The sequence below is a fragment of the Papaver somniferum genome, chromosome 8 (assembly GCF_003573695.1).
Source record: "Papaver somniferum cultivar HN1 chromosome 8, ASM357369v1, whole genome shotgun sequence".
In the NCBI taxonomy this organism is placed as follows: domain Eukaryota; kingdom Viridiplantae; phylum Streptophyta; class Magnoliopsida; order Ranunculales; family Papaveraceae; genus Papaver; species Papaver somniferum.
In genome coordinates, this window is record NC_039365.1 from 91,302,882 (window position 1) to 91,329,729 (window position 26,848).

A 26,848-nucleotide genomic window follows, 5' to 3' on the forward strand; every position below is an offset into this window, starting at 1 on the left:
AATTTGGAGTTGTTTATCATTTTCAGCATAATTTTCGGAAATTGAATGCATAGTCATTACGCAAACCACCACAAAAGATACACATAACACGTTATGTAGCCATATTTTGGTTTATCCATCAACTGATTTTCCATTGCAACTAATAAAGATGTACTCCCTCCGTTTCAGGAAAAGTGATACTTTCACTTAAGGCCTAATTTTCGAAAATTGGGCAAACCACCACAAAGGATGCATAACACATTATGCAGTCATATTTTGGTTTATGCATACGACTAATTTTTCGTTTCAGGAAAAGTGACACTTTCACTCCGTTTCAGGAAAAGTGATAATTTCACCTTTTCAATTTGGCCTATTTTTAGGCAAAAATGAAACTGTGAAAGTATCTTTTTTTCTGAAACGGAGGTAGTACATGCCTAAGAATATCATTCCAAAAAAAAGAAAGATGCATAACGAATTATGGAGTCACCACAAAGGATGCATAACAATTTATACAGTCATATTTTGGTTCGTGTATCCATCAATTTCGTTTCGCAACCACTAAAACGATATATATACCTCAAAAATTGTTTTCCAACAAAAAGAAAAGGATAGGGTACATAACACGTTATGAAATCAGCGTTGTTTCGATTTTCTTCGATCGGCCCTCCCTGTCATGACAGCGGTGTTCTAGTAATAATGATTACCAAACCCCCGGCATTACGTTAAGTCAATATTCAGTTAAGTTTTATACCAAACAGTTCATTTTTGTAAACACACCTTTAAAGAGTGTTAATTTGACATTTAATTGGTTATTAAGTTAACAAACAATCAATTACCACGCATGCTAAAATCTCGTCCTCTTGTTACATAACTACTAAAATCGAATCAAGAGAAACCGATGGAAATGCATCTCAACCACCATATGAACAACAGTCAATTTGTAATTTAGATGATAATAGGAGGTTAAACGAATGCAGAGTATAAACTAATGAACATAAAGCCACTGTTGTCATTTCACCAGTGAAAGAAAAAAATTAAGACATGTTACTTTATTAATTCGAAACCCCAGTTACCCTAAGCTAGATCTTGTCACCTCATATGCCAAGAAGCAAGCTGCGTTGGCAGGAATACTTCGACCCATGGCAGGTCCGAAACCTTTGTAAAGTCCTCCAACTCCCTCAACTTTCATTATCTTCTTCAATGCATCAATTGAACCTTTGTATTTCGGGTTCTTGTAGTCGTCTACCTGAAGTGCGCTTTTAACGACATCCGTGGGGTACACTGAAGCCCAAAATGCAGCTCCAGCTAAGCCTCCTGCCATCATCAATGAACCCCTCCCCAATTTTGAAGTATCTTGGCCACCAGCAAGGAACCGCTTAAAAATCTCATATACGCCAAACATTGCAGCATTTCCAGGGACTTCACGTGCTAAAGTGGGAACCAAACCTTTGAAGAGACCTCTCGCACCACCTTCTGATCTTAGGACTTGCTTAGCAACATCCATCGGTCCACCATACTTCGGAGCTCCACCAGTCAAACTCGAATCAGCTAACGCACTCTGCGCTTGCAGCCTGTAAATTTTTGCTCCCATGAGTGTGGAAAAGTTGTAAATTGTGTGTGTGTGTGTGTGTGTGTGTGTGCAAGCATGCAAAAGCAGCAAAACCAAATAAATTCTGGTTGCATTAAAACACATCATGCATTTTCAGATATAGGCTTCATAATGAAAAACTGGAAGGAAATGCCAGCAACTGCCAACAAATAGACTAAGCTCTATGATAGACTGTACCACGATAAATGATAAATACAAATAATTGCTGACCTGCATTTAACCAACTCTGTTGGGCAAGCAAGAAAAGAAACTGCAAGTCCAGCTCCGGCACCACAGAAGAACTGTTGATTGATTGTAAGTGGAACGCCAGGTTCTGACCTAACCAATGACTCCATCTGCCCTCTCACGGTAAAGAGGACAGCATTAAAAGCTGCAACAGTTGCAAGTGGGGCCCCCATGCCTTTGTATAGCCCACCCACACCTTCAGCCTTTATAGTTTTCTTGACAGCATCTATTGCTCCAGAATACTTGGCTACTTGGCCAGGGAGGGGAACCGGCTGGCTTTGGAGTTTTACCTTTATGGTGTCAAAGGGATGTCCAACTACTAACTGTGCAGCCCCACCAACAGTCCCTGCAGCTAAATCCTTGGCAACATCCCCCATCTGCTATATTAAAACATCAATGGAAATAAAATAAGAAAAGAATCATTTTTTGCCAAAGCAATTCACATCACACAAATAATTATTAATTCAACAAGATATACCTCAATCGTATTAAATTAAACAAGATACATCTCAATTAAGTTAAAACATAAGTCTAAAACAGTCTCTTACGAAAGGTGTTTGATTTCAGTAGAATATTTATAGGTGGAAAAGTAAGTACCGACCACGTTCATGTAATTTAGAGTACCTAGTTACAGTAGTGCTGAAAGATTAGGTAAGAATAAGAAACCAAATGACTAAGGTTCAACGAGTAAACTATAGACCATTAAAATGTATCATTGAAGACCCTAATAGATGAAGAAAAAAAATCATTGAAATCTTAATTTAGAAGGAGACAAAAAACACTGCATAAATTTAACCACGGTGATACAATAATATACAAATGGGCATCCTGCTCATTGACATGCCATCAACATGATTACCCCAAAAAGCATTGCTGAATATCGAGTGTTTGTTTGTCTAAATTACTGATTGTATCAGCGAAATTGTTAACAAGCACTAAAACGTAAGATACAAGCATTCATTGAACCACAATATTTCTCTTTAAGATCCCCATCCAATACCAAATTTATAAACTCAAACCACCTGGTGGGATATTAGCAAATTATCTATGATTATCTGAAGACCTAATTAGCATCCAATTATAGCATTGAAGGTAAACTACTTAAAGCTCATCCGCTCTATTTGCTAATATTTTCAGAGATCAGCCAGCCCCACTCTCACAGATATTTCTCCCAGAGTATGTCCACTAAACAGACGCCACAAAGAACAAGGTTTATCATTATAACTTGTACTGTTATACAAACTCTACTAGTGCTCAAGTGTAATCAAATCCATAAGAAAGATGACATGTTTCAAGCTTGTTCCAGAAAAGATTGGAATTATAGGATCTAACATCCTTCCATGGACTGAACGGAGACAACTGATAAGAGGAGCTAAGACTTGTCTACCTGGCCTTAGTTGTTACATTCAAGCTTTAGAAACTTTTGGTTTCAGAATAAACTTCCATGGTTCTACCTTGGCCACCCGGCATTTAGGTTGCGTGCAGATTCCATGGAGATGCAGGTACTTCTGCTGAGTACAGCTATATGAGGTGAGATGAGCAAAAAAGGCACTCTTCACAGTTTAACAAAAAGATTTATTTCGTTTGGATATATTCAGCAAAAGACTAACACCCCTTAAATGCCATACGGACATAACTCCATAGACAAAACACATATGTGAACAGTTATACTCCATAGGTAGGAAGATCCAACTTACTATGACAACCCATAATCCCTTATTAAGAACTGAAAATGGCGCTACTCACAGTTTTGACTTCATTGAGATGTAGGCGACAAAAGAACGAACACTCCTTCAATATCAGGCACACATAACTCCGGACACGGAATAGGTAAAGGTGGACGGTTAGGTTCCATAGGTAGGAAGGTCGGGGACTCGGGCTACGGTATTTCGTACTAAGGACTGAAAATGGCAAATTTACAGTTTTGAATTCGTTCAGATGTACACCTCTTGATATACTTTCCCAGTTAGACCCCTAGGTAATTGAAATTACTACGGCATCCCATACCAAGGGCTGAAAATTGAGCAATTTACAGTATTAAAATCATTCAGATGCATTCAGCAAAGGAACAAATACCCCATATATGTCTAGTACACTCAACTGATAACTTCACAACAGAAATACATATACATACATGTACAGGTTTATGTTCCATAGCCACGCAGAGTGAACTTATTACTAAGGAGTGAATAGGTAAATCAAACAAAAAGATATGGACATGGCATACATAAGTATGAGTTAATTCTTTATTGATCAAAAAAAAAAGTATGAGCTAATATCAAAAGTGAAATTATACTGCGGGCATTGATCAATGACTTCATGTTAATAGGGAAAATCCTTCTGAAACCAGTATCACATAGTATTGACCCCATCTAAGAAGAGAACATAATGTAAGTGTAGAAAAACTTAGCAAAACTGAAGCATACAAATCTAATTTAACTTCGGAATTGTTCTTTTTGGGAAAAGTCCTACACTTGGATGAATCTAGATTTTAGAATGCGATGGACCCAAAATCCTGTATACAGATAGATAACCAATCCGATACAAAATGAACAATATGATATGACAATTTCACTACCCTCCTCCCAATGAGTTGGAATATACTACCATTATGGATAACAGTTTTATGGTTTTCCCGTGAGCATTCATATCATATGAATCGCGAACAAGATTATTGTCCTTTAGGGATGTAAAATGAAAAGGCTTAGTTTTAGTCTTGATGGATATCCATATCAAACCAAAACCTTCAGGAAAACTTCCATTTCATAGCTTACATCTACCGATCTACATCAACCCTAGATTGTTGAATACAACAAATTCCTCAAAAATCAAATACCATCTACTACACAAAAGAAAAAGGCAATGTAACTAAAAAAGACTATAACAGGATCAGAAAAACCTTGCCTCTCTAGATGAATTAGATCACCAAAAGGCTCCAAAGGCAGCAAGCACAAATCCTTAGTAATCTGAAATGAACAATGAGATGTCAAACAAAGTATGAAATATGAGTTAAATACAGAGTAACCTGTGATCAAATAGTTTCCAATTAGGTACCCTTATATTCTGGGCATAACGGTAATCCGTAGAGAGAGAAAGCGAAAGGAAACTTACCAAAATCAACCACTCTCCGCACTAGTAGTAGCAGTGGAGATGGAAAAGAATGAATCAGATTAAAGACAAAAGATTTTATAAAAATTAATCTAAATCTCTCTCCATAATTATCAGTGGAAAAATAAATTTGAGAGACAGTGAAGGGCAGCCATTTTCAGTAGATTCTGTTGGTGGCTGAGGATGATGATAAGGAGATTCTGGTTGTTAAAAAGTTGATACATCGTACAACTAAAAGAACGCCACGTTTTACTTATAATTATCTACAAGATCTACTTTAAATTTAGATCCCTTGTATATCGTGGGAAGATCTGAACTGTTATAACTATCAGCTCATGAGAAGCATGATGGACACGGAGTCCGATTTTGTGCGTGTGCACGTATCATTTTAGTCTCATCTCCACAGTGATTTAGTTTGGGAGTCATGCAGCGAGGTGATTGAGATTAAGGGTGCACACGGTACGGTTTGGTTCGGTTCTCACCGAGGCCGAATACCTGTACCTCCCTAGGGTCGGTTCCAAGATTTTGGACCGGTACCGTGTATCTCGGTTTCGGTACCATTCGTTACACGTACGGTTTCGGTACGGTTCCGGTACCGGTCGGTTCCCTTTAGGATTTTCATTCTCTCGAGGTTTCGTTATATTTTTGGTGCTTGTTAGCCTCAAAGCACCGTCTCACTGCTTCCTATGTCTAACTATTTTGTCATTGCTATTGTTTTTTAACCTGTAAATGACATGACTACGAGTATCTTAAGCTGTGTACAATTGTATGCTTTGTATTTCAATCAAATTGTCGACAGTTACTAGAAAACATCATACTAAAATTGCCGTTACCCGTTTTACCTGAACATCACTTACAGCTGTGCAATCTTGCTTGTAAAAGCTCACCGTTTGTGATGGTGGACTCATGGGAGGCGAAACAAACTAGTTATCAACGAACTTTAACGGTTTTGGGTAGAATCCAGAGGTGTTTGTGAGAAAGTGGATTGATAAGAAGAGAGTCACTCAAGGTGATGCTTGTTTGTGGTTCTGATTTACTTGAACCATTTACGATTCTCGGAGTGTGGATCCCTGAGCAGATCGAGGCTTTATGTAGCGATTAAGGAGTTGTCTGCATTCACAGAGATGGCACAGACATGGAGAAGATTATTTTGGGGATGAAATTTTGAAAGCATATAAAAGCAACATCAGAGTTGTCGATGAAATGATACCAAACCATATTAGCTCTACAAGAATAAGGGAATGTGTTTCGAAAGGATTATCGATAAAGTATCTGACTGTTGATGAAGTGATTGATTATATCATACAAAAACACCTGTACTTAGATTCAAATCCACATGAAAAAAAAAATCCTTGAAATAGGGGATGGGTGAACGGACCATATATGATGCCAAAAGGGTAACAAATATCAGCTGCAAGTTCTAGCTCGTTTGTGTCGAATTCATCATCACTTTGATGAAAATCCTTGTATGCGAGATGAGCATTGGAAGTTCCTGTTCGGTATTTTCGGTCCGGACGGTACTGTACCTGTATTGGACTGTGTACCTGTACCTCCCAGACCTCGGTTCCTATTTTTGGGACCGGTACCTGTACCTTGTACCTCGGTTCGGTCCAAAATCAGGTACGGTTCCGCCGATTCCGGGACGGTACCTCGGTCCGGCTCGGTTCCTGTGCACCCTTAATTGAGATTCAAAACATGGATGATAATGGGTCATCTGTTAACTTAATCAACCAACTAAATTGACATATCGGCTTTACACTATTTAGAGGAGTGAACATATAAATGGGTTCATGGACACGCCAGTTGGTGAGCTTGGAATCTGCATCCAAGTTGACTGAACATATGAATTTTAGGTGCTTTCATCGGCGGGAACATCATAGATACTCACCCGTTTTGAATTTGAGAAACTCCACATTTTCATTTTGATTTTTTATTAATGGGAGAGCAAAAAACATATTTGAGGAGTGCGAAAAAATCGTTGTCGATTCGCTAACTGGGATCTAATCGACGTAATTTCTTAACTCAAACCAAATCATCTCAAACATCTTAATTTAGCTTTACTCGCTAAAATTGCTTGGAAACTAATATACTCTCAGCATGATCTTTGTTTTAAGATTTTGAAATGTAAATACTTCAAAAACTACTCTCATTTTCATTACACATTAAATAGTGACTGTTTTTGGGCATGGAAAAGCATTTGCAAAGGCTTGGATTTTATCCTGCAATATGTTGTTTGGGATCTCAGGGATGGTGATGTGATTTTTAATTGTTGTTGTAGTAATATAAGATTCGAACTCTAAGATTTGTGAAGACTAAATTTAAAAGTTTAACGAAAATAATAAAAGAGAGCTACTGGGACTAGGATCCACCGAATTCATATCATAAGGCTCAATTATTCATTCTCAACAATTATCGCTCAATAAAAATAACATCGATTCTTATTTTGCCAAAGTAGATTCTCAAAATATTAGTTATAAATCATAAGCATGGGACATCAAACATTTAAGCAAGCATGACCCATCAAATAAAATAATAACTAATTAATTCAAATCATAATTCTATTTTAATTAGTGCAAAAGTCATATAGAGAATAAAATAAATTTACCCATGTATGAAATTCGGCTTCCTCCGTCGTCCTAGTGTTGAGGTTTAGCTCATTAGGTTGGAAACACGCTCAAAAATATAATTCATAGCTCAAAAGGTGTTTTTATTGATGAAGAGTAATAATATAATGAATCTGCAACGCTGTATTGGCGTTACAGAGGTCGCCGTTACAAGAAACTGTGGCAAATTCAAAACAAGTGTGCCAAACTGACTGTTACGAGTACTGTTAATAAACGACAGTTCTCTGCGACAGTCTGTAGGCGTCAAATGTTCTTCTTCTTCTCTGCAGCAGCAGAGAAATCTGCTCTGCAACCCTCTGTTCTTCTCCCCAACTCTCGATACCTATCTATGACTCCAGTAAACTCATTATATAGTCTCAGCAGCACCCAATATCTCTTGTTCAATGCGCAAATATTCTCTCTTTACTCCATTATTCTCCACGAGAATATTTTCCATTATTATCACGCTATTCTAAGTTGTTTGATTCATCCCAAAACCCCTCATTAGACATCCGCAAATATTAAAAGAATATCCTACGTAACTTCCTACTATAACTCAGAGAATCAAATCACTTAAACCCGAAAATATATTCTTTTGACTTCTCTGCCAAATCATGGAGACTTTATTCTCCTTCTCTTTTCTGTTACGTGTATATGAGCTGTTGAACTATCTTCAGGATAATAACAAATCAAAACAGATGCATAATATACTCCCACGACAAATCTTCCTCAAATCAGCATGTAATAACACAAACAATATCTTCACCTCTATTTTCTTCAAACCGAGAATATATCCTTCCTTTTAAAAATCAAAGGAAATCACCGCTCCTCCCCTTATCCAATCTGGGAGTGTGAATAGCAATTAGGATGCCCCTTAGTAATTGGGTACCCCTTATCCAAAACTGATAGTCCGAATAACATGTGTCCTCCGGGGTACAAAAACCACTTTTCGAGCAACTTTCTCCATAAGAGCTTATTTCATAAAAACACATACAAACAAGTTTATTAGTGATAAAATGAGTTCCATCTAATGTATTTATGGGTGAAAATGCTTCGCACTTTGGTGCTCATCAGATGGCAATAGCATTTAGGCTTTTAGAGACAATTGGATACCCAATGGTGTTCAACTTCTATCTATTTCCTACCCAAACCCTAACTTTTTAGTCTCAGATTTGATTGATAAAGATACAAATAGCTGGAACTTTGATTCAGTAATACTTTTTCTACTATTCAAAATGCACAACTCATCCAGAGTACCAGAATTCCCCTTTCAGGCCATGACAACTAATCTGGCCATTCTCCAAAAATGGTCAATTTTCTGTTAAAACTACGTATAAAGTTTTGTTTGGTCAATTCGAGTACATTCATAATCCTCAAAATGCTAACCCTTTCTATAAGTCTATTTGTAAGTTGCCAATGATTCCTAAAGTTCAGATATTTATTTGAAATGTTATGAGAATATCTTGCTTGTGAAATCAATTATTTGTAGATTTAACTAACACCTCTCATGATGTGAATTGCAATTTGTTTGGGACTTTGATACCGGAAACTCCTGAGCATCTAATTTTATATTATCATTTTGCTCAGAAAGTTGGGTCTTTGACACCTTATTGAGTCTCACAGGTTAGAGACTTAACTTTGAACTTAAAAGAATGGGTTGTGAAAAAGCGGGGGTCTGACAACCACACCCAATATTTCACTTAGCAATATGTATGGAAAAACTCCAATATACTTTTAAGAGAATCAACTAGACAGTCAGACTCAATCTTAGTAAAAGTATATCAAAGAGTTATATCTCACTTTCTCGATTCAAAACTTACTCAAGCAAATAGAAATCTGTGAGTCTAATTGAATACAAGAGAAATCACTTGAACGGTACCAAAGATCAATGTTCAAGGATCAATCAATTCCAATCAACAACCAAAGGTTGGATTTCCCAATTGATCGATTCTACGCATAGCCTGTGATATTTCAATTATATAACAAAATATAATGCAGAAAAGAAATAAAACAGACACCAGAAGTTTTGTTAACGAGGAAATCGCAAATACAAAAAAACCCCGGGACCTAGTCCAGATTGAACACACACTGTATTAAGCCGCTACAGACACTAGCCTACTACACACTAACTTCGGTCTGGACTGTAGTTGAACCCCAATCAATCTCACACTGATCCAAAGTATAGTTGCGCTCCTTACATCTCTGATCCCAGCAGAATACTATGCACTTGATTCCCTTAGATGATTTCACCCACAACTAAGAGTTGCTACGACCCAAAGTCGAAGACTTTAATAAAAAAATATGTATCACACATAAAAGTATACGGTAATACATAAATCTGTCTCCCACAGAAATACCTACGAGTTTTTGTTCAGTCTTTTGATAAATCAAGGTGAACATGAACCAATTGATAACCCGGATTTATATTCCCGAAGAACAGCCTAGAATTATCAATCACCTCACAATATTCTTAATCGACTAGCGAAAGAAGATATTGCGGAATCACAAACGATAAGACGAAGCTGTTTGTGACTTCTTTTATATCTTTTCTATCGGAGAAATCAATCTCAAGCCAATCTTACGATTGTACTCAAACACGATAGAAAAAGGAAGATCAGATCACGCAACTACAGAGAAAATAGTTGGGTCTGGCTTCACAATCCCAATGAAGTCTTCAAGTCGTTAACCTACAGGGTCTCGATAGAAACCTAAGGTTAAAGGAGAATCGACTCTAGCTAATACAGCTAGTATCACATAGAAGGTGTGGGGATTAGGTTTCCCAGTTGCTAGAGTTCTCCTTTATATAGTCTTTCAGATCAGGGTTTGCAATCTAAGTTACCTTGGTAACAAAGCATTCAATATTCACCGTTAGATGGAAAACCTGATTGGATTCAAGCTAATATCTTTCAACCGTTAGATCGAACTTAGCTTGTTACACACAAATGAAATGCACGTTTATTTAGGTTTGTGTAATCGTACCTAAACATGTACACTTAGTTGGTTCAACAGTAGTTAACCAAATGGTTAGCCATATGAGCACTTTCATATCAACCATATTCATCTTAACCATAACTAGTTCAAATGACTCAAGAGAACTAGTTAGAGAGTCGTTCAATTGCTTAGATCTCATAGAAGTATATAAGACACAATCGAACCAAAAACGATTTGATTCACTCGAATCAATTCATGAACGTTATAGCCACGGTTTGCAAGTATGCATTCCTTAGTTTATATAAGTTTAAGTTCACGAATAATCGTTTTTAGAAACTAACCCACTTACGTATGCATAATGGTACGCGGACTTATGTACCCGGAATAAGTTTGTTTTCAGTTCACAAACTCCAGCAGAAATTCACGGGATGTGAACTTCCGACAGTGCGTGTACTGGTACGCGGACTTCAGTTCCAGTTTTCCTGAGCAGGAAAGTACGCATACTTTGGTTCAAGGAATAAGGACTTACACAAGTATGTGTTATCACACAATGTTTATATCCTTTCAAGTTATATTCTAAACTCTCATTTCAATCATTCAAACATTCTTAGAGGACGTTATATAGTTGTTGTTCACAAGCTATTTTTCGTCAAAGCGATTTTCAAGTAATTAAAACTAATATGACTTTCGTCACTAATAAATATGAACTTGGCCAAAGCGAAATCTTACCAACACATATTTTGAGAAATAGATAGGCGAGATAAACTCGGTTTGAAATACCAAATGTGTATAATCATAGTCTATATACCAATACGACTTTTGTCTCAAGATAGGAGATAGAGTAGATAGACTTTTGAGTGATAGATAAGTTCAAGTCTCCACATACCTTTTAGTCGGTGAAGTTCCACCAGTTCCTTGAGTAGTTCTTCGTCTTTGTATGATGATCGTCATGGAGTCTAGAGCTCAACTACACTTTCTATCCTAGTCCGAGACTTAGCTATGAGTATACTAAAAATCAAGACTTATAGTTTTGGCAACTAAACTTGACAACAAGCTTGAGATAGCAACGCTTGCGAGTTCGACCAAGCAGTGCTCTAACAGATTAGGCAGTGTCTATCTTCTAATACCCTAAAAGATAAAGTTGTTGTTGTTTTCTCCATAGCTTGAAGCATTTGGAAGGATAGGTGCTTCTTCATTTTTTAGGGAAAAAAAATTAAATCATAACACTACTGCGAGATTAGCTCTTAAGCTTGTGAATAATATTGATGCTTACCTTAAATCTGATCCTACTATAAATATTCCTGCCAACCTATCCAAAGATGAAAATGATTTAAATTATATAGTATCTTCACTGCCAGAAGACTGTAATATTGTTTACAGTGACACATATTTTAATATTAATACTAATCTGTCGGGAATTAGTTTGATTATGAATGATACATCATGTAACTATATTTGCTGCAAAGTCATTCCAGGAGTAGCGAGGAACACCAAAGAATCTGAATGCTCGGCCTTGTTGGAAGCTCACATTTGGACGAAAAAAGGAGCAAAACCAACGTTTGATTCATTGGCGATGCTCAATTAGTAGTAGGATGTTTCAATTCTAATAATAACCAGTTGTTATGGTATAACAATTCTTTAGTGGATAATTGCAAGTTGATTCAATTTTTTTTTTTTTACATTTTCGAGAGTATTGTTTTTAAGAAGAAATTGCAATACCCTTGCTGACATTGTGCTAAGCATTGTAACAATTTGGGGAACGGGGATTTATAGTTTCCTTGGTTTAATGGTAATCATTTTTTGACCACACCCACTTAACAAACAATTTTTTTTCGCCACCACCGATACCGGTCACAATCTAAATAATATCATGAGACGTGGAAGACGCGAGTTATAAATCAAGAAGAGTGTTAGAGCATTGCTCGGTCGAACTCGCATGCGTTGCTATCTCAAGCATGTTTTTCAAGTTTAGTTGCAAAAACTATATGTCTTGATATCTAGACTACTTATAGCTAAGTCTCGGTTTAAGACAATTTAGTGTAGTTGAGCTCCAGACTCCATGGCGATTATCTTACGAAGACGAAGAACTACTCAAGGAACCAGTGGAACTTCATCCGACTAAAAGGTATGTGGAAACTTGAACTTATTTATCACTCAAAAGTCTATCTACTCTATCTCCTACTCTTGACAAAGTCGTATAAGTATGATAGTTTTCATACATACACATTTGCTATTTCGAGCCGAGTTTACTCGCCTATCTTTTTCTCGAAATATGTGTTGGTAAACTTTTGCTTTAACCACTTTTCATCTTAACTCGTGACGGAAGTCATGATGACGTTTCAATCTTGAAAATAACTTTGATGACAATAGTTCTGAATAACGACTGTTATAACATTATAGAAGAATGTTTCAATGATTGGAATGTAGAGTTGAGATTACGTAACCAACTACGGATATAAGCATATATAGTGTGTTCGCACATTAGTGTATAAATCCATGTGTCGGAAACCAAGTGTATGCATATGTATGCATACGGTATTGGTGAAGGAGACAGGTTGGGTACGCGTACCAGCGGAAGTTTTCGAACCGAAAATTTCTGCTGAGTTTGTAAGTTTGCAAACTGTTAAATCAGTCACCTTAGGTACGCATACCCGGACGCGTACCCATGGAATTTTTCGTCCGAAATTTTTTGCTGAGTTTCTAAACTCAAATACGGTAGCTATGGTACACGTACCCGTACGCGTGCCCAAGCTGGCACTACACCAAATTCCCGGATTCGTAACAGGAATTCGTAAAGGTTTTGTGGACGTTACAAAATTCCCGTTACAAAAATTTCGTAACGACCTATATTCGTTACTAATTTTTTTTAAAATTCGTAACAGGGTTAAGCCTTTACGATTGTTTTTATAGGCGTACCAGTCGCACGCTTGGTCACACTTGGGTCGTAATACCTTTAGAATGTGCGTGTGCCATTCACATGCGTGGAATTATGTTTCCACCCAAGATGAGTTATACCAGAGGATATTTCCTCCCATGCGTGTGCGATTCACATGGGTTCTTTTGAGGATATCTCAGCAGTTCGACAGATCGAGATTCATTTTCAGTTCTTTCTTTTCTCTCTTCTGCTGCTGCTCTTCTCTCCTCTCCACTCAGGCGATGAAACCCTAGTTTCATCACAGAAATCGTTGATTGGTTATTGTTGATGAATGAATCTGTATAGATGATGAGGGTGATGGTGTAATTGTTGATGTACGAAGGAGAAACAGTATGAGTTTTAGGTTATTTGTGTGAGGTGATGAATCAGGGAGAGAGTTAGGGTTTATTCTTGAGGTGAAGAAATCATGGGAAGATGATGGATCTGTTGAGAACCCAGGTGATTCATGGTGGTGCTGTTAAATCAAGTGTTGATTCAACTCAGCAGAAATGGTAGGTTGGTTTAGGGTTTCTCAAATGAAAAGTTTATTTAGGATGATTTAGAATTTAATTTTTCTAGGTATTCTTATTCTTATCTATTTTTTTGTATTTCGATTCTCAAATTCGTATTTTAAAGATCTGATGAATATAATCGTGTTTTATTTTTCATTTTTCAGTATATAATCGTAGTCCTATCAAGTTGAATTTGGGTGTTGGTGCTTATAGAACTGGGGTTTGTCTAGGGTTTTGATTCCTTGTCATTTTTTTTTCTGATGAAAACTGCTCTTGTTGGGTTGTTCTTGTTTTTATCATTATAGGAAAGGAAACCCCTTGTTCTGAATGTAGTGAGGAAAGCAGAATAACTGCTTGTAATTGTACTATCTCCTGTGAAATTTACTTTATGAAGGAGTAAGAAGGAAGGATGATTTTACAGCTTTGTAGGATAAATTGAATTGTGCACATCAAGTTTCTCTTGAATGTCCTGTTATTGGTAAACTGTTTGCAGCTGAAGAAATGTCTGTTCAGGTTTGTCCGTTTAACCCTTCTCTTTTAGGGATTTTTGTTTTGCTTACATATGTATTGAATTTGCCAACTAATAAGCTAAATTCACTGGGATCATATTGGTCTTAAGAAGTATGACCCTTAAAAGGACAAGCGTTTCAGTGGTTCAGTGAAGTTGTCACATATTCCCCGCCTGAAGATGAAATTTTGCAGGCTTGGGATGCTCAGCAAGTTAAGGAGGTGAGCTTTGATCCTTATAGCAGTACTTGTCCATCGATGTAACTAGTTTGTGATAGAGATTTGGGAGAATGAATTGTGTAAGTTTATTTAACAATTTAACATATTGTGATTGTTGAAGAGGGACTGTGCTCTATGGGTTGTGTACTTGGTTATGGTTGTTGGAAGAACACGTTGCAGTCGGTATTCTATTGCATGATATTTAGGAAACCCCAAATTGTAAAACTCAAGTGTCTTGTTTGAACTGAGGGGCTCAGACCAAAAAGTAGCTTAATTCATAGTGGATATTCATGCTGTTATTTCTTGTATGATTTTCAATAGTATATAAATTGTTCTGTTGTACTTATCCTGATTGTGAGTCTGTGACTGATTCGAATTAAAAAAGGTTTCCCTGAATGAAGTTTATGATAGTTAGCTGGTATGAATTTTGCAGAATTGTTGTCGGTTATGTGGTTGAAAAAGGTTCCCCTGAATGAAGTTCATGTAAAAGTTTTGGGAGAATGAATTATGTAATTTAACATATTGTAGAGTGCTCTTTTGGTCGTGTACTTTCTTTTTGAATTCGTAAAATTTGTTCTGAGTTTGTGGAGTTTGGATTGTTTGATTTGTATAGACTATGCTCAAGAACAAGAGATGGAGTTTGAATCTTTACAAGCTATCCTCATGGATGAATTTGAAGGTTTGTTTGTGAATCTCAATCATATCTTGATTTATCTTTTCCTCCTGCTTACTTGATGACCTTAATCAAACCGCTATAGAAATTTGTTTACAGAATTTAATGTTTTTGCTTTCAGAAATTGATGCTAGTGATAGTGGATTAAACACATCAAATAGGTGCTTCCAGATTACAATCTCTCCACAAGTAAGATTTTTCTTACTTTCTTATTTAATTTTTATTTTTATGTCTGGGCATATAGAAGTGAACCCTAAAGCTTGGGTTTTCTGGTAATCAGGAAGAAGACGATGAGGAGACATCTAAAGGTATGGCAGTATTGCTGATAGAAAAGGACAGGATAGTAGAAAGACACATTAAACAGTTTTAATTTAGTGCATTACGCGAAGTTTTATTACTTTAATCGTGTTACTTAACATTTTGATGTTCTTTTATGCTGCAGTTCTGCTGGCTTTAGTTTTTGCTCACACTGAAAAGTACCCAGATGAGCCACCACATCTGCACGTGAAAAGGTTGGTAAACATACATATAAAGACGACCCTGTAATATATTGTCTCTTGTTCGTGTTTCAAAGTCAAAACACCCTATTGTTGCTGATTATGGTCTATTGAAATACCATTCACTATTTACATCAGCCATGTATATTTGGTCAAGATACCTTTAGGATCTCGGGCACGTCGTTGTGGTTATTCTTGCATATTGTGCTAATGCCTTGGTAAAATGACGGACAAATGGTTTTATTGGTTACTTTGCTTGATTATATTTTGTTGGCGGCTACCTTTTTGTTGGGCCAAATCCCAAATTGACATATTTTGTTGGCGGCTACCTTTTTGTTGGGACAAATCCCAAATTGACCTGATGTCCACATAATTATCCACCCCTTACTGAAAATATCATACTCACTCCCCTACTAGCAAACTATAGGAGATTTTTTTCATGCAAGTTATGGATTCTTTTCCTTTCTTTTTTTAAGTTCTGTAAGTATTATCTGAACATCCAGTTAGTCATCAATTGTATATCTCTACCCAATTGCTCAACTTGTATGGTAAATTATACGGTCTACCCGATATACCCATGTTCAACATACTAAATATTCTCAAGTACTTCTCAGTCGTGACCCCCATCTTGGCTATCCTTGTTGTATTTACTTTTTTGGATTCTTATTATCCCCCCTACCTAGATTGGTTCAAGCAACTAAGCTATTCTGGGTTTATTTTGTGCAGTTTAAAAGGAATATCGTTAGAGCATCTCCATGCGTTTAAACAAAAGCTTGAGGAGGAGGTAAATCCGTGTATTTTCTAAAGCTAATCCTTACTAAAATTATACTGTAAAGAAACAGATGTTCTCAATGCCCTTAATTGTTTCTCATTGAACTTCTGACCTTCATGGTTTACTTGATGAACCTGAAGCCTAGAACCATTTTAGTCATCAATTGTATATCTCTACCCAATTGTTTCATGTGCTTCTTAGTAAAACTATAGTTGACATGAATGTTCCAACTATTTAAAATACTTCAACCGAAATAAATATATTTGCATCATTAGTCTTTTGCTGTGTTCATATTCTATCAAAAACAACTGTTGTTAAAAATGTTTGACCCACTTTTGTGTTATTTAGGCATCCGAAAATCTTGGCATGGCCATGAATCTGAACTGTTGTGTGTCACATACCAAATAGTAGCTCTATATAGGGTGTGGATATTCTTGCTATTTCATTTCTGGATGATCTACAATGTTGAGAGCCTGTGACCTCTCTGTATGTTCAGTTTTTATGCTTGTAAATTTCATAAATTTTGTAGCCTTTCTTATAGATTTTCTGGTTTGTTTCATGTAGTATGGGTTGGGTACTATGAACTAAAAGCGAGGGATTATGAAGATCGTGATGAAGAATTCGTGCCAATTAGTGTTTGGAAAGTATCTGCAAGCTTTGAGTAGGTTACTATGTAGTGTATGAGCTGAACTTATAAGGTAAAAATGATTGGGACTTAATGTATTCCTTTAGAGTCTGATACTTCACAAAATATAATTTGGTACTTAGAGAATTTGAGTTCCTTTTTGATATGAATTGATTGAACTTGATGTTATGAATGTATTGATGGAAGAAACTATTGTTGAGTGTGGACGATGGATAATGTAAAGTGTATGCAGTTGGAATTCCGGCGTTCTTTCAGGATGACAATGAATCAATATTGACCTGGTCAAAATTGGTTGTTATTGACTGGTTTTGACTAGGTCAAGGTTGACTGGCAGTATTTTTTTTGTTGTTACGAAAAAGTTCATAACGGCTCTTGGCAGTTTCAACTTTCCACGTAGTAACGGCTGAGAGACGTTACTAATTTACCACGTAGTAACGGCTCATGCCTGTTACGACCGTGCTGTTACAAAGAAAAGTCGTACGGCGCTCAGGTGTCACTACGTGGCATTTCGTAAAGGTCCTCAGCTGTTACTAACGCCGTTACAACCAAAATTCGTAACGGCTATATTGCCATTACGAAAAAAATGTAACACCCACTTTTGAAACAGGCGAAGGCCGTCCAACCCCGATTCGTAACGGCTTAAACCTGTTACGAATCCCAGAATTTGGTGTAGTGTGGTTATATTTCTCAAATCGGAAGTTCGTGAACTTAAACAATAAATCAACAAGGAATGCAATCTTTTCAAACCGTGGCTATATTGTTTATGAATTGATTCAAGTGAATCAAACCGATTTTGTTTCAATTATTTCTATTCATAAAGACCTAAGCAATTGAACAACTCTTCAACTAGTTCTTATGAGTCATTTGAACTAGTTATGTGAAGAAGATGAATATGGTTAATATGGAAGTACTCATATGGCTAACCATTGGTTAACTATTTGTGAACCAACTAAGTGTACACGTTTAGGTACGGTTACTCAAACCTAAATGAAATACATTTCATTTGTGTGTGACAAGCTAAGTTTCGATCTAACGGTTGAAAGATATTAGCTCGGCTAAATCAGTTTTTCATCTAACGGTGAATATTGAATTCTTTGTTACCAAGATAACTTGGATTGGAACCCTGATTTGAAAACTATATAAAAGAGACATCTAGCAATTGGAAAAAATAATCCCCACACCTCCTGTTTGATACTAGTTGGTTTTGCTAGAATCGATTCTCCTTTAACCTTAGGTTTCTTCTCGAGACCCTGTAGGTTAACGACTGAAAGACTTCATTGGGATTGTGAAGCCAGACGAAACTACTTCTCTTGTAGTTAAGCGATCTGATCTTGCCATTTTCTATCTTACGAGTTCACTTGAATAATGGACTTGAGATTATATCTCCGATAGGGAAAGATAAAAAGAAATCACAAAATCTTCGTCTCATCGTTTGTGATTCCGTAATATCTAGTTTCGCTACCATACGATTTAGATTATTGTGAGGTGATTGATAATTCTAGGCCGTTCTTCGGGAATATAAGTCCGGGTTATCAATTGGTTTCTGTTCACCTTGATTTTATTAAAAGATGGAATAAAACTCTTAGGTTTATCTGTGAGAGACAGATTTATCTATCATCATAGACTTTTATGTGTGATACAGATTTTTTTATTAAAATCTTCGACTTTGGGTCGTAGCAACTCTTGGTTGTGGGTGAGATCAGCTAAGGGAATCAAGTGCGTAGTATCCTGCTGGGATCAGAGACATAAAGAGCGCAACTGTACCTTGAATCAGTGTAATATTGATTAGGATTCAACTACAGTCCAGACCAAAGTTAGTTTGTAGTAGGCTAGTGTCTGTAGCGGCTTAATACACTGTGGTGTTCAATCTGGATTAGGTCCCGGGGATTTTATGCATTTGCGGTTTCCTCGTTAACAAAATTTCGGGTGTCTGTGTTATTTCTATTCCATATTATATTTTGTTATATAATTGAAATATCACAAGTTGTGCGTTAAGATCAATCAATTAGAATATCCAACCCTTAGTTGTTGTTTAAATTGATTGACACTTGGATATTGGTCTTTGGTACCATCCAAGTTTATCTCTCTAGTATTTGATAAAGACTCGCAGATTTCCGTTTGCTTGAGTAAAGATCAAATCGAGAGATTGAGATATTAACTTGATATACTTTTTATCTAGACTGAGTCTGTCTGTCTAGTTGATTCTCTAGAAAATATATTGGAGTTAGTCCATACAGATTGCTAATCGAAATATTGGATGAGGTTGTTAGACCCCCGCTTTTTCAAAGAGAAAATAAGACCAAGGTTGTCAGGTTCAAGATTTGGGGATCGAGAGATATTGAAGATCGCAGGTTCAGAGATTAACTTACTAACAAAGTAGAGTCTGAAAGGATCATGACGTCACCGCCGGCTAGGCAGAAGTAGACCCTCTGTAGAAACGTGTTTATAAGCCAATGAATGCTCTATGACATATGATTCAGCGTAACTTAATCAATAAGAGTTATCTTTTCTTTGTTCTCTCTTCTACTCAAATGTGATCATCGATCTAAATATAACTCGATAATCACCAATTGAACCTATAACTAAGTAGCCTACGGATGAAGATCGGTAATCAGATCAAGTCATGAGATAAAATTAGACAAACAATCGATATCTTGTGTATCTTTAATGATCAAATAACTAACTTAAGCTTGATTAATCTTTGGCCAGTGTTGATTGAAATCTGCAATTCAGCCGAGCTTGCTTAACAAATCTGGTATCCATTGACATTTGACCACACCCATTCCACAAACATGTGTTTGCGACATCATTGGCTCCACCACCGACACCGATCACGACCAAAAAAAAACGTTCATTATTTTTTGTTCATTAAACTTTGCAAACTAAGAGAGAAAAAAAATTAATAACAAAACCATCATCATCAAAAAAATTATCCAATTCAGATATTTATAAGGGGTAATTAATGTTTGGTACTCAGGTTTTGTCTTTGTCCTAATATTTGTCCAATGTTAGGGCTTGGTACCTGGACTGGACGTTGATTATGATTGACTGTTTATGACCTGACTTTAATTAATTTCGTAAAATAAAAAACTAACATTGAAAACAACAAACTTGAGATAAAAAAAAATTACGAGTTCATCCGAGCAGTGCTCTAACATATAGCTAGACTCATGCTAATCTGATTGGCAACAAAATTAATAAGAGTTTTAGCTAGCTCTTCTGCTAAACTATTACATTTCCTATAAATATAAGCAAGCAAAACATGATTAAATAACTGATTTTAAGCTTGATAGAGCTTTGGAAAATGTTGATTGGAAATTGGAAATCCAGTTAGGCTTGTTTAATATATGTGGTGGCCATTGGGTCTGAGCATGGCCCAATCTCATCAATTTGGAATTTGGTTGATATTTCTATTGCACCTACTTTTAAATTGTATGATACTTGGTTAAAAGAATAAATGTGTATGAAAGTAATTAAAAATTCTTGGAATCACATTGTTGTTTTGCATGCTGTTTTTTTATAGAGAATTTGTCGATTTTGGAAAAAGTATGATAAAATGGAACAGATGCATCTTTGGGAAACCGACAGAGAAAATAGAAATGATTTAAAAACTATTGAAAGATTGAAGGATACAGACACTACAACAAATAATTTTGATCTCTTAAATTCCAAAATGTTTGAGCTCGAATCTCTCTATGAAACATAAGAGGATACAACAATATAGGGATACACCATTGCTTTAGAAGAGATAAACACACAAAAGATAATCAATTAACTGATCTAAAAAAAATCATTTAGAATGCTTGCAGGATAAGAATGGGAATTGTGGTAAATACAACAAATCCGATATCAGAGGTCTTTACTTCGTATTTGTCTAATATGTTTACTGCCACTATAATTGAAATGAACGGGGAGATTTATCTACTATATGGTTCCTTGTATTATTGAGGAAGATGATAGCTTAAGGACACACATCTAGGGACTCCCCTTTTCAATGACAGATCGGAATTGGAAAATTTTGATTCTTTCACTGGAAAGATAGAGCATAGAGTTAAGGGTTGGACGGGGAAGATTTTGTCTCAACCAAGTGAGTTAGTGCTAAATAAATCAGAAAATGGGCTATATAGCCAAAAGTGCACTTCTTCTGGGTCAAATGGCGGTAGACATTCCGCCTGGGTCAAATGGACAGAGGAGTCTTTTAATTGAAAATGTCGGAACTACCCTTTTGTAACTGCCACGTTCTCCCTCTCTCTTCAACAAAACCACGTTCTCCCTCTCTCTTCAAGTGAAAACCACCGTCCTTCTTCATTTTCTCACAAACCAGAAGAGAAAAAAAATCCTCCACCGTCTCCCCACACCATCTCCTTACCATAAACAGTAGCAGAAAACAGTTTCATCCACCGTCTCCTAACAATCATCACTACAATAAATCAGTTTCGTCAATATTACTACAAGAAATCAGTTTCATCCACAGTATTTGCTCAACATCAACACCGTATTCTGCAAACACCATCAATAATACACTACAGAATGAGAAGTTTCTAGGGTTTCAATCGATCGATCAGTTCAGTGTATTTGAAGAATCAGGGTTTCAATCTATCCACAGAATGTCTCCTAGAACTCGTAAGATTTGAAACCCTAACTCTGATTTGTTCTTATTTTCAGAATTGCATGATTAATTTGTTGAATTGGTTGTTCTTATTTTCATTTCAGTAGGTTAATTTGTTGAATTGGTTGTTTTATTTTCATTTCAATGGATTTGTATTTTATTCAATAAAATTGGTTTGCATATGGTTATTTGAGTTTTTTCCATTAAATGAATGAAATTAGTTGTGGTGTATGAGTCTGATTATTTGATTTTTTCCAATGTTATGAATGAAATTGAATGAATTTGGTTTACATGTGATGGAACTGGTTTCATCAGGTTTAAACCTTGGATGAAATTGTTTCAACAGGTTTTTACCTAGATGAAACTGGTTTCATCCAGTAGTTTTGATATGTAGTGTATTTTGTTTTAGCAGTTTAAACCTTGGATGAAATTTTTTCAACAGGTTTTTACCTAGATGGAACTGGTTTCATCCAGTTTTAATATGCAGTGTATATTGTTTTAGTAGTTTAGAAATATATGAAAACAGTTTCATCCAGGTTTAAAGATATGTCATGTGATGAATATTAGTAACACTGGATGTAACCAGTTACGTCCTATGTCGAATAGTAGTATGCGGTGTATTTTACTTAACCGAATAGTAGTATGCAGTTACGTCCTATGTCGAATAATAGTTACATCCAGGTTTTTACCTAGATGAAACTGGTTTCACCCAGCAGTTTTAGTATGCAGTTACGTCATATGTCGAATAATAGTTACATCCAGGTTTTTACCTAGATGAAACTGGTTTCATCCAGCAATTTAAACCTTGGATGAAATTGTTTCAACAGGTTTTTACCTGGATGGAACTGGTTTCATCCAGTTTTAATATGCAGTGTATATTGTTTTAGTAGTTTAAAAATAGATGAAAACAGTTTCATCCACGTTTAAAGATATGTCTTGTGACGAATATTAGTAACACTGGATATAACCAGTTATGTCCTATGTCCTACCTGTTATGTCTTGTGACGAATATTAGTAACACTGGATGTAACCAGTTACGTCCTATGTCGAATAGTAGTAACACTGGATGTAACCAGTTACGTCATATGTTGAATGGTAGTAAATCATGATGTAACCATTTGCATCCATCCTATTCGAATACTTACATCATATCTTATTGTAATATCCACTCTAATATATACTTGATTTTTCTTTGGTTGCAGTTTTTGTTGCAAGGGAAAGCAAAAGGCTATTCAGAAGTGCTTGAGCAATTCCAAGAAAAGACTGATTATTTCATTTAAGCATGCTATAAAATCGCAAAATGATGGAATACTTTATGGTTCGTTACAAGTCCTACTTTCTTAACGACAGTCTATGCTGATTATATTACTACCACTAGGAAAAGTGTTCATTGTCCTGACGGTACTGCCGCTACAAATGAGATTCACAATTTCAGTCTTTGTTGCATTCACTTGCTGTAAAATAACACTTACCGTTTGCATGTATATTTGTTAGTATATAATTTTGGTTTAGAGTTTAGACATACATATGTTACTGCTCTTAGCTTATGTTTTTTGGTTCAGAACGATGAAAACTAGGAAATGCGGTGCTAGTTTTTGGGTGACTGGAGAAGAATGGCAAGAAGAGTTGCAGCCGTAATTGAATTTCTGTTGAGTTTATGAGGAAGGGTTTTGATCGGTTGCATTTGCTCCAACCGGAACAAATTAAAAGAAACTAAAGGAAGGGTTTTTATGTCTTTCATAGGATTCAATAAGCACAAGAAAGTAGTGTTCATTTTTTGGATGTGAAGAAAATGGCAATAACCGAGAGGTCCTCATATTTTCTTGTCGCTGGTTCTTATCTTGTTTTATTACTCATTTCCCTATCTTCTTGCTCAGGTACAGTAATCTATTTTTGTTTTATTATTCCAGTTTGAAGCGATTGTATTTGTACAGATAGTTCTTCTTGTTTTTCCATTAACCTTTTTATTTCTTGATGTTATTACTTGATCAATATTACTGAATCATTCTTTGTTTTACTTTTTTTGAATTTGTTATTGCATAACAACCTGTATTTGGTGTTTCAGAGGTGGCAGCCATTTCATCATTTAGCCTTGGTGAAGCTTATGTAGTCACTAGCGTAACTACTTCTGATTCGAACTACAACTTTTGCCCAAAGGAAATTAAACGCAAATGTAAGTTGCAGGACAGAGTAGTGTCTACCATAGAGCGCAACTGGTGGGATCGTCCTGGAGTTAATAGGGAGTCGGTATGTGAGGGATATTGCGGGAAATTTCTCCCAACTCCACCACCAACCATTACACAGGAATGTCAAGCTGGGGACACAGATTTCTCTTTTCCTACACCAGCTATCCGCCCATGGAATTGTAGTCGTTGTCAAGATGGTTGTAAAGAAATATGTGGGTGGTGGATTCTTACGGTTGCAAGGGAGATGTTCAAATTCATGAGTTATGATGGTGAAACTATTTATGTGTGCACTTGGTGTTGTAGTGAACGTACTCTATCAACTCCTGCTCTTGGTTCTTCGTTATTCACAGTAGGCCAGTGAATAATATTTCATTAGGTGAAAAGCTAGCTGCAGCTAACGTGACGTGATATCAAGTGATCTTTGCATTTAATTAAAATAAGCAGCATGTACTTTTTTTATTTTTCTGTTTAAGCATATTATGTCATCATTCATGTATTTCTCATCTTCGGGTGATGTGTTTGTATTTGTCGTAAAATGTTGTTGTTGATCTACAAGGGTAGACACACTAACTAGTCAATTCACGCTTCCCGTTCAGAGTACGTCCGTATATGTTAGTAGTAGTATGATTAATAACAGTATTTTTCAAGAACAAGGGCATAATGGACTGTTCCAGTTAATAAATAAACAAAATCCTGGGTGAAATATCCAAATTGGCTAATTGAACAGTATATTTCTGATTTTTGTCCATATAAACAGTATCAAAATCTAGAAATCTATTTCACCCAGGAATTGTTTGTTTTGGTCTTTTTGACCAATTTTGTGTAAATAAATTTGTTATGTCTATCATGCCAATTTTTAACATGTTCTATTTTGGATTACCAACAAAGACAAATGCAATCCATGGGGATCTTTTAGTGGGGAAAAAACTAACTCTAAGGACATTTACATTAAATTCTGGAGTTTCCTTCGTAACCCTGTCAGTGTGGGGGTTTGGGTTTTAAAGAGAATCAGACATTGATCATTGAGATAGCTTAGTGTTTGGTTAGTAATCAGTTTGGTCTATGGATAACAATTTTAAAAGAAAAATACTTTAAGACTTTAGTGGCATTATAAGCTAAGAAAAACGAGAAAGCATCATGGATTTGGAAGTTTATACTTCATGGAGTATCACATATCAACAATATATTATATAAGAGGTAGCGGATAGTGATTCAATCACTTTTTGGAACGATAATTGGAAACCAGAATCAGTAGAGTTGTCAAGGAGCTTGGTGTATCCATGCAATAGCACACGATAACGAGGAGGCAAGCGCAATTTCGGCTGTGGGGGCTAAAAAATGGCCAATGGAACTGCAAATGTGAAATCTTCAATTGGAATGAGACTGTCTCAATGTGGTCAACGCCATTAAAGGAAATGCAGGGGCAGTTAAATAGACAACAAACAGTGTCAAATATGATTAATTGTCATGAATTTCTTAGATTCTTCGATAAATGGGTCTATAAGCATGTCCTGGGAAAAATTAATGGAGTAGATGATAAGCTAGCTTACATAGGCATAACCCTATGTTCTTGAGTACTAGTGTCCAGTGATTTGTATTTATGGTTAAGAACTGTCGTTGGAGAGAAAATCCTAATATTGGTTCATAGTTTCAATTAATATATTTCTTTACTTATTAAAAGAAAATTATATGTAATATGAAATTATATATAATAGATACAAGGCAGTAATGTAATTTGTAATTAAGTTATTAGTATGCAAGATAGTAATTTGTGGTCTTTTACCGGTTTGAATGGATAATCATATAACTCTTAACTCTTCTTTTTTTCATATATTTCCTCCGACCTAGGAAAGGTGATACTTTAGCTTTAAATTTTTATCCAAAAAAAAGAGATGTTTACCCTATTATACGATGATATAACATTCCAAAATAATTCTTTGTAATGGTTTATGTTTTGAAGTTTAATGATGGATAGGTTGGTAGTTATGTTTATACTCGTTGTGTAGATCTTTTAAAATTTGTTCCAACAATAAAAATTTAAAACTTTGCAGACTCTAATTTGGAATATACCTCGGGGTCATTTTTTTATCTGGGAAATACTGACTAGATTCAAGGAATGAGAGAATTAAGTATAGCTACCAGAAAGACTAATCCAATCCATAATGATGTACCGGGAAATACAACATTTTTATTACTTGACCAACCATCTGAAAAAGCAAATACAACAGGTACACTAATCAGTAAGATTGAGGAAGTAGCAATTTATGTAAAAACCGCCAATTGGAAAGAAAAAGTCATGCTTATAATCCTCCAAGCTATCAACAGAACTATACCATTTGATCCCTCTATAAGCCAAAAAGTTGTAATAAATTCTATCAAATCTCTTAGAACTTGTTACCACTTTATTCAGATAGTCGAGAATTTTTTTTATTTACTTTACAAACGGGCATGCTGGATCATCGATTTATTATAGATTAACGATTGGTATGTTCTACAGATAGTGATGGTATCAACTCAGGTGACCATGTTCTATTCAGCGGAATACAAATAAAATAAAGATTGTCTTTCAGAGAGATGGCCGAGTGGTTGATAGCTCTGGTCTTGAAAACCGTTATAGTTCTTTATTCAAAACTATTGAGGGTTCGAATCCCTCTTTCTCCTTTTTCTCATTGAATAGATTTATTTATTTATTTTTTTGGCTTAACCTGGTATCATAAGGTGAAACGGTCGGCTAGGTGGGATAGCCGAGCCATAAAAAAGAAAGTAAAAAGGAACACTTTTTAAGTATGACATAATCCAAATGATGGAATCAAATTGATTCCTACTTCAGGAATTTGATCTCCTGTTTCATTTAAGAG

At 35.9% G+C, this 26,848-nt stretch overlaps 2 protein-coding genes and 1 pseudogene across 7 annotated transcripts; 2 read left to right on the plus strand and 1 right to left on the minus strand.

Moving 5' to 3' along the window:
* Nucleotides 1-871: 871 nt before the first annotated feature.
* LOC113302026 (mitochondrial carnitine/acylcarnitine carrier-like protein) lies at nucleotides 872-5,108 on the minus strand. The gene is made up of 4 exons (XM_026550862.1): nucleotides 4,925-5,108; nucleotides 4,718-4,779; nucleotides 1,799-2,190; nucleotides 872-1,550 (listed from the first exon to the last, which is right to left on the minus strand). The coding sequence occupies exons 3-4, from the start codon at nucleotides 2,188-2,190 to the stop codon at nucleotides 1,049-1,051; spliced, it is 894 nt and encodes a 297-aa protein (XP_026406647.1). The 5' UTR covers nucleotides 4,718-4,779; nucleotides 4,925-5,108; the 3' UTR covers nucleotides 872-1,048.
* LOC113305773 lies at nucleotides 3,095-11,958 on the plus strand (annotated as a pseudogene).
* Nucleotides 11,959-13,574: 1,616 nt separating this feature from the next.
* Nucleotides 13,575-17,434, plus strand: LOC113301214 (RWD domain-containing protein 1-like). 6 transcript variants are annotated; one of them, XM_026549958.1, is made up of 8 exons: nucleotides 13,575-14,394; nucleotides 14,501-14,610; nucleotides 15,221-15,286; nucleotides 15,402-15,469; nucleotides 15,561-15,588; nucleotides 15,723-15,792; nucleotides 16,504-16,561; nucleotides 16,898-17,038. In XM_026549958.1, the coding sequence occupies exons 3-8, from the start codon at nucleotides 15,241-15,243 to the stop codon at nucleotides 16,955-16,957; spliced, it is 330 nt and encodes a 109-aa protein (XP_026405743.1). In that variant the 5' UTR covers nucleotides 13,575-14,394; nucleotides 14,501-14,610; nucleotides 15,221-15,240; the 3' UTR covers nucleotides 16,958-17,038. The 6 variants fall into 6 exon arrangements, with proteins under 6 accessions (XP_026405743.1, XP_026405744.1, XP_026405741.1 ...); XM_026549959.1 differs by having other exon boundaries at nucleotides 14,504-14,610; XM_026549956.1 differs by having other exon boundaries at nucleotides 13,575-13,881; nucleotides 14,046-14,610.
* The last annotated feature ends 9,414 nt before the right edge of the window (nucleotides 17,435-26,848 follow it).